This window comes from Oncorhynchus mykiss, chromosome 11 (genome assembly GCF_057628025.1).
Source record: "Oncorhynchus mykiss isolate SJ-2025 chromosome 11, ASM5762802v1, whole genome shotgun sequence".
Classification (NCBI taxonomy): domain Eukaryota; kingdom Metazoa; phylum Chordata; class Actinopteri; order Salmoniformes; family Salmonidae; genus Oncorhynchus; species Oncorhynchus mykiss.
In genome coordinates this window covers 6,357,323-6,374,682 of record NC_143032.1, presented here as the reverse complement: position 1 = coordinate 6,374,682, position 17,360 = coordinate 6,357,323, and the positions used below count along the sequence as shown (strand labels likewise).

Sequence of the window (17,360 nt, the reverse complement as noted above, 5' to 3'; positions counted from 1 at the left end):
CAAGAGTTTACAAAGCTGTCATCAAGGCAAAGGATGGCTACTTTGAAGAATATAAAATATGTTTTGATTTGTGCAACACTATTTTGGTTATTACATTATTCCACGTGTGCTATTTCATAATTTTGATGTTTTCACTATTATTCTACAATGTAGAAAATGGTACAAATAAATTAAAACCCTTGAATGGGTAGGTGTGTCCAAACTTTTGACTGGTACTGTGTATTATTTTCCATTTTTGGAAATTGATCCACTGGCCTACAAAAGGGCTACCAGTTGCCCATCCCTGATTTACAGGAAATTCACTGTCCTGTGTGTCGCTGTGCCTGTCTATGTAATTACAATTTATGTATAGTCTTAGTGACAATATAAATTGGGAATGTGACTGTTCGAACGCAAAATGATTTGAACCTCATTAGCTATGCTAGGTTCAGAAGAGTGTTATGATTACCTATGTAAATAGCTGTTCTGGTCCCACTGACTTTCTCTATTGGCATTCCAGCATCCTCCAATACCCTGTATGCACACTGCAGTAAGAGCTTGTGCTGAGAGTCCATTTAGTCTGCTTCAGCCTCAGTGATGCCAAAGAACTTGTGATCAAACTCATTAAACCTCCTGGGAGATAAACAGAGATTGATACCCAGTATTGGTGCATTGCACGTCTGGATTTCAACATTGTTTTACCATTGATACACAAGTCTCAATGTCAAAAAAAAAAAAAAAAAATTAAGTTCAAACTCACATTTTCAATATTATACATGACACTGTACAGCTATTAGGTGCAGGTCTTACCCATCTATGAGAGCAGCTTTGGTTCTTTGCGTCTTCCCAGGTTTGTTATCATCAGGATCATACCAGGAAGTGCTGTCAAACCTCTTGTCCAGAATGTCTACTACATAGTTCTGGCTTTCCAATAGAACCTTCCAGAAACTGTCAAGCCCTTCACCTAAAACAAAAGAACCTTCCAGAAATTGTCAAGCTCCTCACCTAAAACAAAAGAACCTTCCAGAAATTGTCAAGCCCCTCACCTAAAACAAAAGAACCTTCCAGAAATTGTCAAGCCCCTCACCTAAAACAAAAGAACCTTCCAGAAATTGTCAAGCCCCTCACCTAAAACAAAAGAACCTTCCAGAAATTGTCAAGCCCCTCACCTAAAACAAAAGAACCTTCCAGAAATTGTCAAGCCCCTCACCTAAAACGAAAGAACCTTCCAGAAATTGTCAAGCCCCTCACCTAAAACAAAAGAACCTTCCAGAAATTGTCAAGCCCCTCACCTAAAACAAAAGAACCTTCCAGAAATTGTCAAGCCCCTCACCTAAAACAAAAGAACCTTCCAGAAATTGTCAAGCCCCTCACCTAAAACAAAAGAACCTTCCAGAAATTGTCAAGCCCCTCACCTAAAACGAAAGAACCTTCCAGAAATTGTCAAGCCCCTCACCTAAAACAAAAGAACCTTCCAGAAATTGTCAAGCCCCTCACCTAAAACAAAAGAACCTTCCAGAAATTGTCAAGCCCCTCACCTAAAACAAAAGAACCTTCCAGAAATTGTCAAGCCCCTCACCTAAAACAAAAGAACCTTCCAGAAATTGTCAAGCCCCTCACCACCCAAAACAATAGTGCAAAATCCAGTATCACTCTGGCTTTTGGGAACTTTAGACAAACACAATCAACTCCTTATTTTGTCCATTCTTACATCCTGGGAAATTGCATCCTATCCCAACTATTGCAATGTCATCTTCGGTATCATCCATCTTTACATCTCATTACAACAGTACTTCTTTGAGAAGTCAAATAATTTGACCTTGAGAACACTGTTTTTACCTCCTATCCAAAAGAAGTTGTGTTGAATATAGTCCCTCAAAGTTGTCAAAAGCAACAACAAAAATTACTTGAAGCTGAAACCGTTCTTGTTGGAGCTCAGTGACTTTGTCCTCTTGCCTCTTGTTTATTCTACCCTTGATTCTCTTTAGAAACCAAATAACATCTCTGATCACAGTGAGCTGTATCAAGACAAAGGGAGTAGAGATCCAAACAATAGATTGAGTTGTTAAAGAAGCATTTGTCCTGCTCTTCAATTAGGGTCGTTTGAAACAGAAGTCACTAATTTTAGTCTTTCAATTGAAATTCGTTTTTGCTAAAAGGTGCTTGTTTAATAGAAGACACAATGAATGATTGTGTTCTCTCTTTGGCAATTTTTTTTAAAGGGACACCATCTTTTTTTCAGTGATCATTTTCATGAAACCAGATTAACCAGGTAAAAATGGATGTGGTGACAAAAACAGTTCCATCATCGTGTATCAGACTAAATGAATCTGGGGGGGAAAAAAAGAGCCAGGCTTTTCACTTAAGTAGAACCAACACTAAGCGGACTACAGACAGGTCATGATAGACCATCCAGTGTTTCCTGTGATTGAGGGTAATTTAGCAAAACAATAAAAGATCACCGTCTCAGGTCAGTGCAGCCAACATGTTAAAAAGGTCCAAGAATAGCAAGACTATGCACTCACTAGGAGTATCACTCTGCTGCAGCGTGCTAGCTGCAGGATCAGGGTAGCCTAGTGGTTAGAGTGTAGAGGCGGCAGCGTAGCCTAGTGTTTAGAGTGTAGAGGTGGCAGGGTAGCCTAGTGGTTAGAGGTGGTAGGGTAGCCTAGTGGTTAGAGTGTAGAGGCGGCAGGGTAGCCTAGTGGTTAGAGTGTAGAGGCGGCAGCGTAGCCTAGTGGTTAGAGTGTAGAGGCGGCAGGGTAGCCTAGTGGTTAGAGTGTAGAGGCGGCAGCGTAGCCTAGTGGTTAGAGCGTTGGACTAGTAACCGGAAGGTTGCAAGTTCAAACCCCCGAGCTGACAAGGTACAAATCTGTCGTTCTGCCCCTGAACAGGCAGTTAACCCACTGTTCCTAGGCCCTCATTGAAAATAAGAATTTGTTCTTAACTGACTTGCCTAGTTAAATAAAGGCAAAATCAAAAACAGCAGAGAAGTTTAGCATTGTTGTTGCAAAAGTCGGACTGATATTGTGCTTTGCTGACTCTACCTTGAAAAATAAAAAAAGGTCCTTTACGCTTGAGCTGACAGTGTTTACAATCCCACAAGGAAATTGCCTTTATAAAAAATTTAAAAAAACACACATTGTCAGTAGCGCAGTTTGAATGAATCCCAAAGTCTCACAACCAGAGACCAAAGTCAATCTCACAAAGGACAGCATGATTTTAGAATAATTTTTATTTGAGCTTCCACAAGATCCACTTCCAATGAGAAACAGATTTAAGTACATCTCTCACATTTCATTTACACCATGGATGGGCTCAGACACGAGGGCCTAAAATAGCTAACGATGGCAAGTCCGGCACACGATGGGTAAATAAATAAAATGACAACATAACATGTGTATATTGACCTGCACACAGTGAACGCAGATGAATTCCTTCACAACTCACAGACGATGAATCATATAAGGGAACGCTGATACAGCCATTTTGTATTTAGATTGTATGTGCATGTCACAAATTTGTATGTTTTTTTAAATGATAAACCCATATTTTATGGTCGGCGTTTCTATCACTTAATATTCTGCTCAGTGAAAAGGCCAAAGGTCAAGTAGGATCAGATCTGCCAACAGTTGTTTCCCCTCATAACTTCGATACTAAATACACGATGAGGCTTTCATGCACAAAATTACTAAAGAAAAAAACAATTGTGCGCTATAAGATCCTATTGGCTGAGGACTATTGGGGGGGGGGGCACATGCTTCTGAAACTGTCGTTTCAAGTTTCACTTGAACGACTCTCCAAGTCGTAATTACAAACTGCATTTTTTGTTTGTCAATAACGAAGACATTTAACCACCCCGTTTCAACCAAAAGTTAACAATAAATACATTTGACAATTACAAACTTATCAATGTGGATACCGTAGCCAGTTTGACCATAAAATCGGCAAATGTTTAGCAAGCTAGCTAACTTAATTCTTAGCAATGTTAGCTAGCTTCTTATTGGTTCAAGAATTGGTCCGACTTCAAAAGCACATATCGGATTTACAACCTCCCACTTTCCCAGGAGCACGTTAATGCATCATAATGCAGCACTTTCAATATTGTATATACAAACTTTAAGGGGGAAAACGACGACAATGTCGATATCAAAAAAACTAAAATCCTGGCATTGAAAGGGCATTTTGAGCTCAGGGTGTTGAAGTGAACCTTGCTATGGGGCCTTTGTCGCTTGACAAAGCTGCCGTACGGGAATGCCTGCCCAACGTGAATGGTTCAGACAAGAGGAGTCATAGGTTCAGAGGGATAAAACGAGGTGCGACTATGCGAGCTAGTCAGTAATTTACGTTGAGGGGGAAGAAACCGATAAAGCCTGTAAAGGCCACTCCATTGTACATCTTCAAATTTACATAATTCAGATAATATGTCTTACAGGGTTGGGGGTCATTCCATTTTAATTCCAGTCAATTCAGGAAGTACAATGAAATTCCAATTCCTATTATCTTCAATGCTTTTCCATTGAGGAACATTTTGAATCGGAATTTGGTTTACTTTCTGAATTGACTAGAATTTAAATGGAATGACCCCCCAACCCTGACTTCTAACAGTCTCTGACGAGGCGTCTCTCAGCGAGTCATCTAGGGTCCAGGGCCTTGCCCTCTAGGACCAGCTTGATCTCTTTGGCATCCAGAGTTTCGTACGTTAGCAGAGCCTCGGCCAGCGTCTTGTGCTCATCGCTGTAGGTCTTCAAGAGGTTTTTGGCTCGCTCATACGAGTCCTGGATAGGAGAGAGAGAATGAATGTCAAAGAAAAACAGAATGTAATCTTTAACTAGGAAAGTCAGTTAAGAAGAAAAAAATATTATTTACAATGACGGCCTACCAAGCCCGGAAGACGCTGGGCCAATTGTGCGCCGCTCTATGGGACTCTCAATCACGGCCAGTTTTGATACAGCCTGGAATCGAACCAGGGTGTCTGTAGTGACACCTCTAGCACTGAGAAGCAGTGTCTTAGACCGCTGCGCCACTCGGGAGCCCCGGATTATTATCACACTTCCGTTTTCATAAGAATGAATATTGAAGAAACTATTATTTAGGAAGTTGAACGATTATTGGTTGGTTAATACAAAAATTAACTATACTGAACAAAAATATAAACGCAACATGTAAAGTGTTGGTCTCATGTTTCAAAGATCCCAGAAATGTTCCATATCTCTCTCAGACGTTATGCAGAAATGTGTTTATATCCTTGTTAGTGAGCATTTCTCCTTTGCCAAGATAATCCATTCACCTGACAGGTGTGGCATATCAAGAAGCTGCTTAATACATAGGTGCACCTTGTGCTGGGGATAATGAAAGGCCACTAAAATGTGAATTTGTGTCACACAAGACAGATGTCTCAAGTTGAGGGAGCGTGCAATTGGCACACTGACTGCAGGAATGTCTACCAACCCACCTCCGACATCATTTTAAAGAATTTGGCAGTACGTCGCCAACCGGCTTCACAGTCGCAGACCACATGTAACCACTAGAACCCAGGACCACCCGAGAACAGACACCCGGACAGCTTATGAAACAAAAAAATATATATATTCTGAACAAACTGTCAGAAACCGTCTCAGGGAAACTCATCCGCATGCTAGTCGTCCTCACCAGGGTCTTCACCAAACTGCAGCAAAATGCTCACCTTCGATGGCCACTGGCACGCTGGAGAAGTGAGCTCCTCACTGTTGAATCACAGTTCCAACTGTACAGGACAGATGGTGTATATGGCATCGTGTGGGCGAGCGGTTTGCTGATGTAAACGTTGTGAACAGAGTGCCCCATGGTGGTGGTGGGGTTATGGTTTGGACAGGCACAAACTACGAACAATGAACACAATTGCATTTCATCGATGGCAATTTGAATGCACTGAGATACCGTGATGAGATCCTGAGGCCAATTGTTGTGTCATTCATCCTCCGCCATCACCTCATGTTTCAGCATGATAATGCAAGGATCTGTACACAATTCCTGGAAGCTAAAAATGTCCCAGTTCTTCCATGGCCTGCATACTCCCCAGACATGTCTCCCATTGAGCATGTTTGGGATGCTCTGGATCAATGTGTTCCAGTTCCCGCCAATATCCAGCAACTTCGCACAACCATTGAAGAGGAGTGGGACAACATTCCACAATCAACAGCCTGATCAACTCTATGTGAAGGAGATGTATCCCTCTGGATTAGTCAAATGGTCACAACAGATACTGACTGGTTTTCTGATCCACGCCCCTTCTTTTTTTTTTTTAAGGTATCTGTGACCAACAGATGCATATCTGTATTCCCAATTGTGAAATCCATCGACTGGGCCTAATTAATTAATTAATGAAACTTTTTATGGCTGCAGGGGCAGTACTGAGTAGCTTGGATGAAAAGGTGCCCATTGTAAACGGCCAGCTCCTCAGTCTCAGTTCCTAATATATGCATATGCATATTATTAGTATTGGATAGAAAACACTCTAAAGTTTCCAAAACTGTCAAAATATTGTCTGTGAGTATAACAGAACTGATATTGCAGGCGAAACCCTGAGGAAAATCAAAACAGGAAGTGGCTTCTATTTTGAAGCCTCCCTTTGCTGGATTTAAAGGGGTATGAACCAGATTCCTTTTCCTATCGCTTTCTTAAGGTGTCAGTCTTCAGACATAGTTTCAGGCTTTTATTTTGAAAAATTAGCCAGAACGATAACATCGTGTCAAGTGGTAACATGAGTTTTGCTCGCGCAACAGAGTTTGGATAGGTAACGCTTTTCCCTCTCCTACTGTGAAAGACATTTGTGGTTGATATATTATCGATTATATATTTTAAAAACAACCTGAGGATTGATTATAAAAAAAACATTTGACATGTTTCTGTGGACATTTATGTAAACGATTTGGAATTTGTCTGCGTTGTCGTGACCGCTCTTTGGATTTCTGAACATAACGCGACAAACAAACGGAGGTATTTTGGATATAAAAAATAATCTTTATGGAACAAAAGGAACATTTGTTGTGTAACTGGGAGTCTTGTGAGTGAAAACATCCGAAGATCAAAGGTAAACGATTAATTAATTAATTAGGATTTGACATAATAAAAAATAAGTGCAGTGGGGGAAGGTTGGGAAGCTTACCTTGAGCAGGACCCTGACTTCCTGTTCGATGGCAGCCTGCGTCTCAGGGCTCTGTTTGGTTACTTCAGCATAGGTCATGACACCAAGCTGAAACAACACGTTTTAGTAGTCTCAGGGTTAGGGGCACAGCAACAGTCTCAGGGTTAGGGGCACAGCAACAGTCTCAGGGTTAGGGGCACAGCAGACCACATATGCAGCAGCTACTCTAAGGCTCTGCGATAGACTAGCGTCCTATCCAGGGAGAGGACTTGTACATCAAGCTTCCTTACGCTGCAGAAACAGGAGATAGGTTCCTGCTCCTGTGAGCCATTCCGGCACGACCAAGCCAAGGCTTCTTCCTTACTTACTTATAGTAATGAACAAGGTAAGGCAGCATGGGTTGCCAGGTCTGTGGCACAGTAAATCAGTCACTAATTTCAGGGATGGCAGGGCAGGTTAAGTAAATGGTTGGATCAGAATAGTCAGAGAGCTGGAGGACATTGATGAGGTTACCAATATATATATATATATTATAGGGGCAGGTTAAGTAAATATATAACCATTTACTTAACATGCCCCTATAATTAATTAATTAATTAATTAATTTATATATATATATATATATATATATATATATATATATATATATATATATATATATATATATATATATATAAATAAAACACCTGCATATACACACACACTAATCAAATAGCTCCTCCTTATGCGTTTCAAAATTACATTTGGCCCAATAATTATTATTATATATTTTTTTAACTAGGTAAGTCAGTTAAGAACAAATTCTTATTAACAATGACGGCCTAGGAACAGTGGGTTAACTGCCTTGTTTAAGGGCAGAAGGACAGATTTTTACCTTGACCTAATCCTTGGGGATTCGATCTAGCAACCTTTCGGTTACTGACCCAACGCTCGAACCACTAGGCTACCTGCCGCCCCCAAAACTGGTGCTGTCTTATGTTTACATGGTAAGTTCCGTGGTTGCCATGGCACCGCGAGGAAGCCTTGGCAGAGAGCTTCTGTACATTTATGAATATTTTGTTGTTTTATGTGTTTATTGTATTTTTTTGATAACTTCTTACTGAGCTAAAATATCTGGTGGTCTTGACTCAAAGTTGCTGGACTAAATAAAGGCAAGAAAAACATTTATTTTTTAAAATTCTGGCTAGATAGCTATGCTAGCTGGCTCTGCGATCATTTGAACGATGCATCTCAATAACCCACACAGCACCGGGCGGCTTTCTACACTGCTTTTTTTTTTGGTTCCACTTGCCCCGGTTTTTGGAACGTGATGAGGGGATGCAGTCTGCCTCATAGTGTGACTATACCAGACTACCACTACTGATGTGTGGTGGTCTTTCAGGCGCTGAGCTTAGCCTACACCCGCCGAAGCAGCACCCTTGTGGGTGTAACACTTTCAGTAGTCCATGATCCAGCCAACCTACGGAGGAGGATACGGCGAAGGTGTCTGATGAAGAGCTTCAGATCAGTCTATCCGACTGACGCTTCTCCCTCCCTGTACCGTCGACATTCAGCCATCACAATCAACACTAGCTGTCGGCTGTGGGAGACCATCACATAGGTCAAGACTCGCCACTGCCAGAACCCTACTGTTGTTTTTAAAGTGTCAGATTCTCTTTGTAAAGAAAAGCGCTACATGAAATACATCTATTATTCTGATAGCCCCAGTAGACTACGGTCTGTAGATACTACGGTCTGTAGATACTACGGTCTGTAGATACTACGGTCTGTAGATACTACGGTCTGTAGATACTACGGTCTGTAGATACTACGGTCTGTAGATACTACGGTCTGTAGATACTACGGTCTGTAGATACTACGGTCTGTAGATACTACGGTCTGTAGATACGAGGTGAGTAGCAGACTACTAGAGAAAAAAAGAAACGCAGTTAGGAACGATTTGTGTAGACTCATCTTCTATCTACCATTTTATGTGCACGAGGTATAATCTCTTACCTTGTCACTCATTCCGAACCTGGTCACCATCATCTTGGCTATTCTGGTCGCCCCGTCAAAGTCGCTTGACGCGCCTGGAAAACAGAGCCGTCACAATACAGGAGTAAGGATGAGGGATGGAGAAACCACAATACAGGAGTAAGGATGAGGGATGGAGAAACCATAATACAGGAGTAAGGCTGAGGGATGGAGAAACCACAATACAGGAGTAAGGCTGAGGGCTGGAGAAACCACAATACAGGAGTAAGGATGAGGGATGGAGAAACCATCATACAGGAGTAAGGATGAGGGATGGAGAAACCACAATACAGGAGTAAGGATGAGGGATGGAGAAACCACAATACAGGAGTAAGGATGAGGGATGGAGAAACCACAATACAGGAGTAAGGCTGAGGGATGGAGAAACCATAATATAGGAGTAAGGATGAGGGATGGAGAAACCACAATACAGGAGTAAGGCTGAGGGCTGGAGAAACCACAATACAGGAGTAAGGCTGAGGGCTGGAGAAACCACAATACAGGAGTAAGGATGAGGGCTGGAGAAACCACAATACAGGAGTAAGGATGAGGGATGGAGAAACCATAATACAGGAGTAAGGATGAGGGATGGAGAAACCACAATACAGGAGTAAGGATGAGGGATGGAGAAACCACAATACAGGAGTAAGGCTGAGGGATGGAGAAACCATAATATAGGAGTAAGGATGAGGGATGGAGAAACCACAATACAGGAGTAAGGCTGAGGGCTGGAGAAACCACAATACAGGAGTAAGGCTGAGGGCTGGAGAAACCACAATACAGGAGTAAGGATGAGGGCTGGAGAAACCACAATACAGGAGTAAGGATGAGGGATGGAGAAACCATAATACAGGAGTAAGGATGAGGGATGGAGAAACCATCATACAGGAGTAAGGATGAGGGCTGGAGAAACCACAATACAGGAGTAAGGATGAGGGATGGAGAAACCACAATACAGGAGTAAGGCTGAGGGATGGAGAAACCATAATACAAGAGTAAGGCTGAGGAATGGAGAAACCACAATACAGGAGTAAGGCTGAGGGATGGAGAAACCATAATACAGGAGTAAGGCTGAGGGATGGAGAAACCATCATACAGGAGTAAGGATGAGGGATGGAGAAACCATCATACAGGAGTAAGGCTGAGGGATGGAGAAACCATAATACAGGAGTAAGGATGAGGGATGGAGAAACCATCATACAGGAGTAAGGATGAGGGCTGGAGAAACCACAATACAGGAGTAAGGATGAGGGATGGAGAAACCACAATACAGGAGTAAGGCTGAGGGATGGAGAAACCACAATACAGGAGTAAGGCTGAGGGATGGAGAAACCACAATACAGGAGTAAGGCTGAGGGATGGAGAAACCATAATACAAGAGTAAGGCTGAGGGATGGAGAAACCACAATACAGGAGTAAGGCTGAGGGATGGAGAAACCATAATACAAGAGTAAGGCTGAGGGATGGAGAAACCACAATACAGGAGTAAGGCTGAGGGATGGAGAAACCATAATACAAGAGTAAGGCTGAGGGATGGAGAAACCACAATACAGGAGTAAGGCTGAGGGATGGAGAAACCATCATACAGGAGTAAGGATGAGGGATGGAGAAACCACAATACAGGAGTAAGGCTGAGGGATGGAGAAACCATCATACAGGAGTAAGGATGAGGGATGGAGAAACCACAATACAGGAGTAAGGCTGAGGGATGGAGAAACCATCATACAGGAGTAAGGATGAGGGATGGAGATGGAGAAATGTAACCACTCAAATTCATAGACAGAGCTAAGGATGCATCCACGGTATCCAAATAGTTGAGGCTATACAACGTTTGTTGACAACTGTATTGTTTACAAACAACGGAATAACTCAAGGTTATTTTGGACTCTGATGGGGTACGACAGTTAAACTAAGCTCATTTAGAAGTTATATTCTTCAAGAATCAACTGATTATACATCAATCATTTAGAAGTCCCCAAAATTGATGTAGCAATATATTCTATATCTAAAGCCCAACCAATCTAGGTTTCCCCCCCCCTCACCAGTCGTGATGTAATCGTCGCCAAAGATGAGCTCCTCGGCCACGCGACCTCCCATGCTGACGTCCATCTGGGCCAGGAGCTGAGCCCGCGTCTCACTCCAACGGTCATTCTCTGGGAGCATGGACACCTAAACAGACAGATGTATGGTCTCAGACTAGTCCTTCCTTTGGTAAACCAATGTTCCTCCTGATCTGTTTTGAGGCAAACCCCCTGGGGCTGCCAACATCCAAAGTGGGGTGATTCCATGGTAATATACCACGGCTTCAAACACTTCCTGGCCAATCAAAATGCAATGCTCAGTACTACTCACGTGGCCAAGAGTGGGTCCTCTGGGCATGATGGTTGCCTTGTTGATGGGCATGGCGTCTTTGGTGTAATAGGCCACAATGGCGTGGCCTGACTCGTGGTAGGCTGTGATTTGCTTGTTCTTCTTATCAATGTCCACACTCCTGCGCTCAGGACCTTCAGTAATAAAAGAGAGAGACAAGAGGTCCCACTTTGATGAATTAAAAACACACATCATTCATATTACTGTAGTGCAGGTTTACTCCAGTTTTGTTATATTTGGGAATTCCAACCTGAAAGATAGGACCACCAACTCCTGGGTAAATATCTGTCCTAGAGAATGAGAGGGATCCTGACCAGACAGGCATTCTAACAGTCTACATTGGAATGTCTCTTAACCAGAGACTCTTTGTCATTAAGCTCTCTCACATGGCAGGTTGTGTGTGTGTAATATATATATATATATATATATATATATATATATATATAAATAAAAGGACCAGTCAAAAGTTGACACATCTACTCATTCCAGGGATTTTCTTTATTTTGTACTATTTTCTAAATTGTAGAATAACAGTGAAGACATCAATACTATGACATAACACAATATGCAATCATGTAGTAACCAAAATAAAAGTGTTTAAGAAACAAATCAAAATATATTTGATATTCTTCAAAGTAGCCACCATTTTGCCTCGATGATATGGGTCATTTTCTGGGGCTAATGGTTAGCAGATGTTAACACGAGTGTGGCGAAGTGTGTGTGTGTGCACCCACCCATGAGGATCTTGTCCTTGGAGAACTCCAGTTCCTTCATGGTGACCTGGTCGAGGCCGTCCACCGCTGCCTTCAGGGCTGCCTGGTTCACCAGGTTCTCCAGCTCCGCCCCCGTGAAGCCCACCGTCCCCCTGGCAATGATCGCCGCGTTCACGTCTGAAGACACAACCAGCCAGGAGGAGAATGTTGTCAGTCCAAAACAGTGGGCTCTTTCATGCAGCAAATGTGTGTGTGTGTGTGTGTGTGTGTGTGTGTGTGTGTGTGTTTTTCAAACCTCTCCTCGGGGGACCCGAGATGGTTCAGGGCTACAACAACATTGTGAAACATCTGGGGGTTCCTCAAGGAGAGATCTGAAAGCCACTGATTTGAGACCTACTGGGATCCACTTTGATCTTCTGCAGGTACCAGTTGAGGATCTCCGTACGTCCTTTCACGTCCGGACGAGGGACGGTCACTTGCATGTCAAACCTCCCCGGACGTACCAGGGCACTAAAAGAAAGAAGAGCAATGGGGCTAATGATCCAGACAGCAATGGGGCTAATGATCCAGACATCAATGGGGCTAATGATCCAGACATCAATGGGGCTAATGATCCAGACATCAATGGGGCTAATGATCCAGACATCAATGGGGCTAATGATCCAGACAGCAATGGGGCTAATGATCCAGACAGCAATGGGGCTAATGATCCAGACAGCAATGGGGCTAATGATCCAGACAGCAATGGGGCTAATGATCCAGACACCAATGGGGCTAATGATCCAGACATCAATGGGGCTAATGATCCAGACAGCAATGGGGCTAATGATCCAGACAGCAATGGGGCTAATGATCCAGACAGCAATGGGGCTAATGATCCAGACATCAATGGGCTAATGATCCAGACAGCAATGGGCTAATGATCCAGACAGCAATGGGCTAATGATCCAGAGAGCAATGGGGCTAATGATCCAGAGAGCAATGGGCTAATGATCCAGACAGCAATGGGCTAATGATCCAGACAGCAATGGGGCTAATGATCCAGACAGCAATGGGCTAATGATCCAGACAGCAATGGGCTAATGATCCAGACAGCAATGGGCTAATGATCCAGAGAGCAATGGGCTAATGATCCAGACAGCAATGGGGCTAATGATCCAGACAGCAATGGGGCTAATGATCCAGACATCAATGGGGCTAATGATCCAGACATCAATGGGGCTAATGATCCAGACATCAATGGGGCTAATGATCCAGACATCAATGGGCTAATGATCCAGACATCAATGGGGCTAATGATCCAGACATCAATGGGGCTAATGATCCAGACAGCAATGGGCTAATGATCCAGACAGCAATGGGCTAATGATCCAGACAGCAATGGGGCTAATGATCCAGACAGCAATGGGGCTAATGATCCAGAGAGCAATGGGCTAATGATCCAGACAGCAATGGGGCTAATGATCCAGAGAGCAATGGGCTAATGATCCAGAGAGCTGACATGGTTGTATACAATTCGAACAGAGTACAGGCTCCAATAACAAATGCATTCTTTATATACCTTTAGCCTTGCGATTCTACAATGAATGTATAAAGCTTCTCCATCAATGGGAGCAAAATTAAGAGTGGTTCTTTTTACGACCTCTTTCTAAAAAATAGATTTGTTCCATTTATACAGCATTTTGCTGGTCCTCCTAGGCCAGCTCTCAAGGATAACTTTCTTAGGGCGACTTTTCCAGTAATCTCACCGAGGACATACGAGGAGGGCCAAAAAAAGGCAGAATCAGTTATCTGGGCACATGGGAAGTGTAGTTCCCACTGTGCAATTCGTTCCAATGAACCACCCAGCCTTAGTACCACATTTCAAGTGTGATTTTGCAACTCGGAGCTGAAATCCAGCGGTCTGAAACTTTAAGACGAGACAGACAACCAGCCAAGTCCTGACAAAGGGACCAAGCCTACTGGGCTGGTAAAAAGCCTACAGAAACACCTGCATACTACCCACTGAAAACATACTTATCCAAAGCCTCAGCAAAGTTTGTAGCGCCGATAACGATGACCCCTTCGTTTGGTTTGAACCTGTGGAGTATCAACACATTGAATGAGGAAAATACAAGCCTTCTGATATGCACCAGGTAAACAAAAAAAAATTATATGCAGGCTTAAATTCTCTGATGCAATAGCTATATACAGTATATTCTGAGTTGTTCTGACCCGTCCATCTCTGCCAGTAGCTGGTTGATGGTCTGTCTGGAGTAGGGGTGCATGGGAGACTCGATCCTCTTTCCTCCCACGCTGTCAAGCTCATCAATGAAGACAACACAAGGTGCGTTGGCTTTCGCCTCTTCTGCGGACCAAACAGAAAGAGATTGAGGCTGTGTCCCTCCTTTCCTGTGCTTCATGGCCACTGATCAAGTAGTACTTGATTAGTTGAAAGCCATATTGTGGAATGACTGTGATGCAGAGGGGTTACTGTTTTATTTAACTTGGTCGGTATTCCATCAGGGACCACGCCGGAAACGAATCACTAACGCCGGAAACTAATCACTAACTCTGAAAACAAATGGAATCACTAACGCCGGAAACAAATGGAATCACTAACGCCGAAAACAAACGGAATCACTAACGCCGAAAACGAACGGAATCACTAACGCCGAAAACGAACGGAATCACTAACGCCGGAAACGAACGGAATCACTAACGCCGGAAACAAATGGAATCACTAACGCCGAAAACAAATGGAATCACTAACGCCGAAAACGAACGGAATCACTAACGCCGGAAACAAATGGAATCACTAACGCCGAAAACAAATGGAATCACTAACGCCGAAAACGAACGGAATCACTAACGCCGAAAACGAACGGAATCACTAACGCCGGAAACGAACGGAATCACTAACGCCGGAAACGAACAGAATCACTAACGCCGGAAACGAACGGAATCACTAACGCCGGAAACGAACGGAATCACTAACGCCGGAAACGAACGGAATCACTAACGCCAGAAACGAATCACTAACGCCGGAAATTAATGGAATCACTAACGCCGGAAACGAACGGAATCACTAACACCGGAAATGAATGGAATCACTAACCCGTAAACTAATGGAATCACTAACACCGGAAACTAATCACTAACACCGGAAATGAATGGAATCACTAACGCCGGAAACGAACGGAATCACTAACACCGGAAACAAATGGAATCACTAACGCCGGAAACGAACGGAATCACTAACACCGGAAACAAATGGAATCACTAATACCGGAAACGAACGGAATCACTAACACCGGAAACAAATGGAATCACTAATACCGGAAACAAATGGAATCACTAACACCGGAAACGAACGGAATCACTAACACCGGAAACAAATGGAATCACTAATACCGGAAACTAATCACTAACACCGGAAATGAATGGAATCACTAACACTGGAAACAAATGGAATCACTAACACCGGAAACGAACGGAATCACTAACACCGGAAACGAACGGAATCACTAACGCCGGAAACGAACGGAATCACATTAAGGTGTTACCCCCTGGGTTGTACTCGGTGCATCTCCCCCCCCCCCCAATAAAAATCAATTAATCGAACCTATCAGGTCCTTTCACCAATCAGCGATCATGAGTGACAGGGTGAAGGTTGGTCAGTCAAGTGTATTGATAACGGTACACAGCTTTTAGATCTCCTCTGGGACTTACTGAAGAGGTTTCTGATGCGGCTAGCTCCGACACCCACAAACATCTCGTCAAACTCGGATCCCGATGCGTAGAAGAAGGGGACGTCGGCCTCGCCGGCTACAGCCCGAGCCAGGAGAGTCTTTCCCGTGCCTGGGGGGCCAATCAGGAGGATGCCTGACAGGACCAGAGGCCACAAAAAAGTGCAACATATGAACACATTGAAAGAAAGATGTAATGGCACTGTGTAAAGAGACCACACAGAAAGATAAGACAAATAAGGAAGTAGCTTTGGTTTGAGGACATCTCTGCTCATCTCATAAGTAAGGAAGTAGCTTTGGCTTGAGGACATCTCTGCTCATCTCATAAGTAAGGAAGTAGCTTTGGCTTGAGGACATCTCTGCTCATCTCATAAGTAAGGAAGTAGCCTTGTGGACATAACTGCTTTCTGTAGTGTGAGGTAGCTTAATGTACAAATACACCCCCTGGACAGGACTGAATTCTCATCGTAAAGGCCTTAACCCCCCCCCCAAATCTATCTCCTTAATGCTGAGTGCCAAGTAGACACACATTGGGTCCCATTTTTTACAGTCTTTGGTATGACTCAGCCGGGGATCGAACTCCCATCCTCAAGGCTGAAGCTAAACCAAAAAAGGCCCACTGAGTTAGTAGAAGATAAACCAAATGTCACATTTACAGAAAGACACCGTACCTTTAGGGAGCTTCCCTCCTAGCACGGTGAACTTCTGGGGGTTTCTGAGAAACTCCACCACGTCTTGCAGTTCATTCTTGGCCTCCTCTACCCCCTTAACGTGCTCAAACGTGACGCTCTTCACCTGAACCGGGTCCACTTGGGAGTCCAGGCCTGACGTGGTGCGGAACCTCACTGTTCAGTGCAAACCCACGACAACTCAATCAGACCACTGACACAGACACCACCTGGGAATCTCCAACAGGCCTCTACTTATCATAGAAACTGTGCTAGAATAACATTTGCCATGAACTACTGATTTTTGTTAATACCGCTTTCATCTTCCACTCAAATATATATTCATATATCCATTTGCTATTCAATCATTCTTTGTGAAAATGACCAAAGGTGTCGTTTCTAAATAAATACTATCATGGACCAGCGCCTGGGCAGCTAGGGGTCAGGCAGCTGGCTGATAATTGATCATAAGGCATGATCAGTGGAATATAGCAACCAATTAGACAATTGCTCTTGATGAAAAAGCACAACCCCAATGCGGTGATTCATGCAAACGTAAGAATTCAATAGAACACAAACCAGCATCAGAAAAGGACCCTTTACCCGAAAGAAACGGGCTTCTTGACAGGCCATAGATTCCCACAACGAGGAGGACCAATAGAATCAGCCTGGTCCTCCTTAGCGAGTCTGTCAATGGGAAGATAGAAATATGTAAATGAGTTACTGAAACATAAAGAGATTAAGTTCAACTCGGCAGTGCCACCTT

The 17,360-nt window shown here is 43.4% G+C and overlaps 1 protein-coding gene across 4 annotated transcripts in view; it reads right to left on the bottom strand.

Annotated features, from left to right (window-relative positions):
• Window positions 1–3,196: 3,196 nt before the first annotated feature.
• LOC110535194 (ATP-dependent zinc metalloprotease YME1L1) overlaps window positions 3,197–17,360 on the bottom strand; it is a 19,459-nt gene continuing 5,295 nt past the window's right edge. For 2 of the 4 annotated variants that reach the window (XM_090189255.1, XM_036934738.2), the window contains exons 7-18: window positions 17,174–17,281; window positions 16,598–16,771; window positions 15,910–16,062; window positions 14,413–14,545; window positions 14,215–14,277; window positions 12,596–12,708; window positions 12,220–12,375; window positions 11,468–11,619; window positions 11,158–11,284; window positions 9,098–9,171; window positions 7,124–7,210; window positions 3,197–4,754 (exon numbers count right to left, since the gene is read on the bottom strand). In XM_090189255.1, the coding sequence (XP_090045381.1) occupies window positions 4,611–4,754; window positions 7,124–7,210; window positions 9,098–9,171; window positions 11,158–11,284; window positions 11,468–11,619; window positions 12,220–12,375; window positions 12,596–12,708; window positions 14,215–14,277; window positions 14,413–14,545; window positions 15,910–16,062; window positions 16,598–16,771; window positions 17,174–17,281 (1,484 nt within the window). In that variant the 3' untranslated portion in view covers window positions 3,197–4,610. The remainder of the gene's footprint in view (window positions 4,755–7,123; window positions 7,211–9,097; window positions 9,172–11,157; window positions 11,285–11,467; window positions 11,620–12,219; window positions 12,376–12,595; window positions 12,709–14,214; window positions 14,278–14,412; window positions 14,546–15,909; window positions 16,063–16,597; window positions 16,772–17,173; window positions 17,282–17,360) is intronic. The other 2 variants (XM_090189256.1, XM_036934739.2) reach the window with 1 other exon arrangement.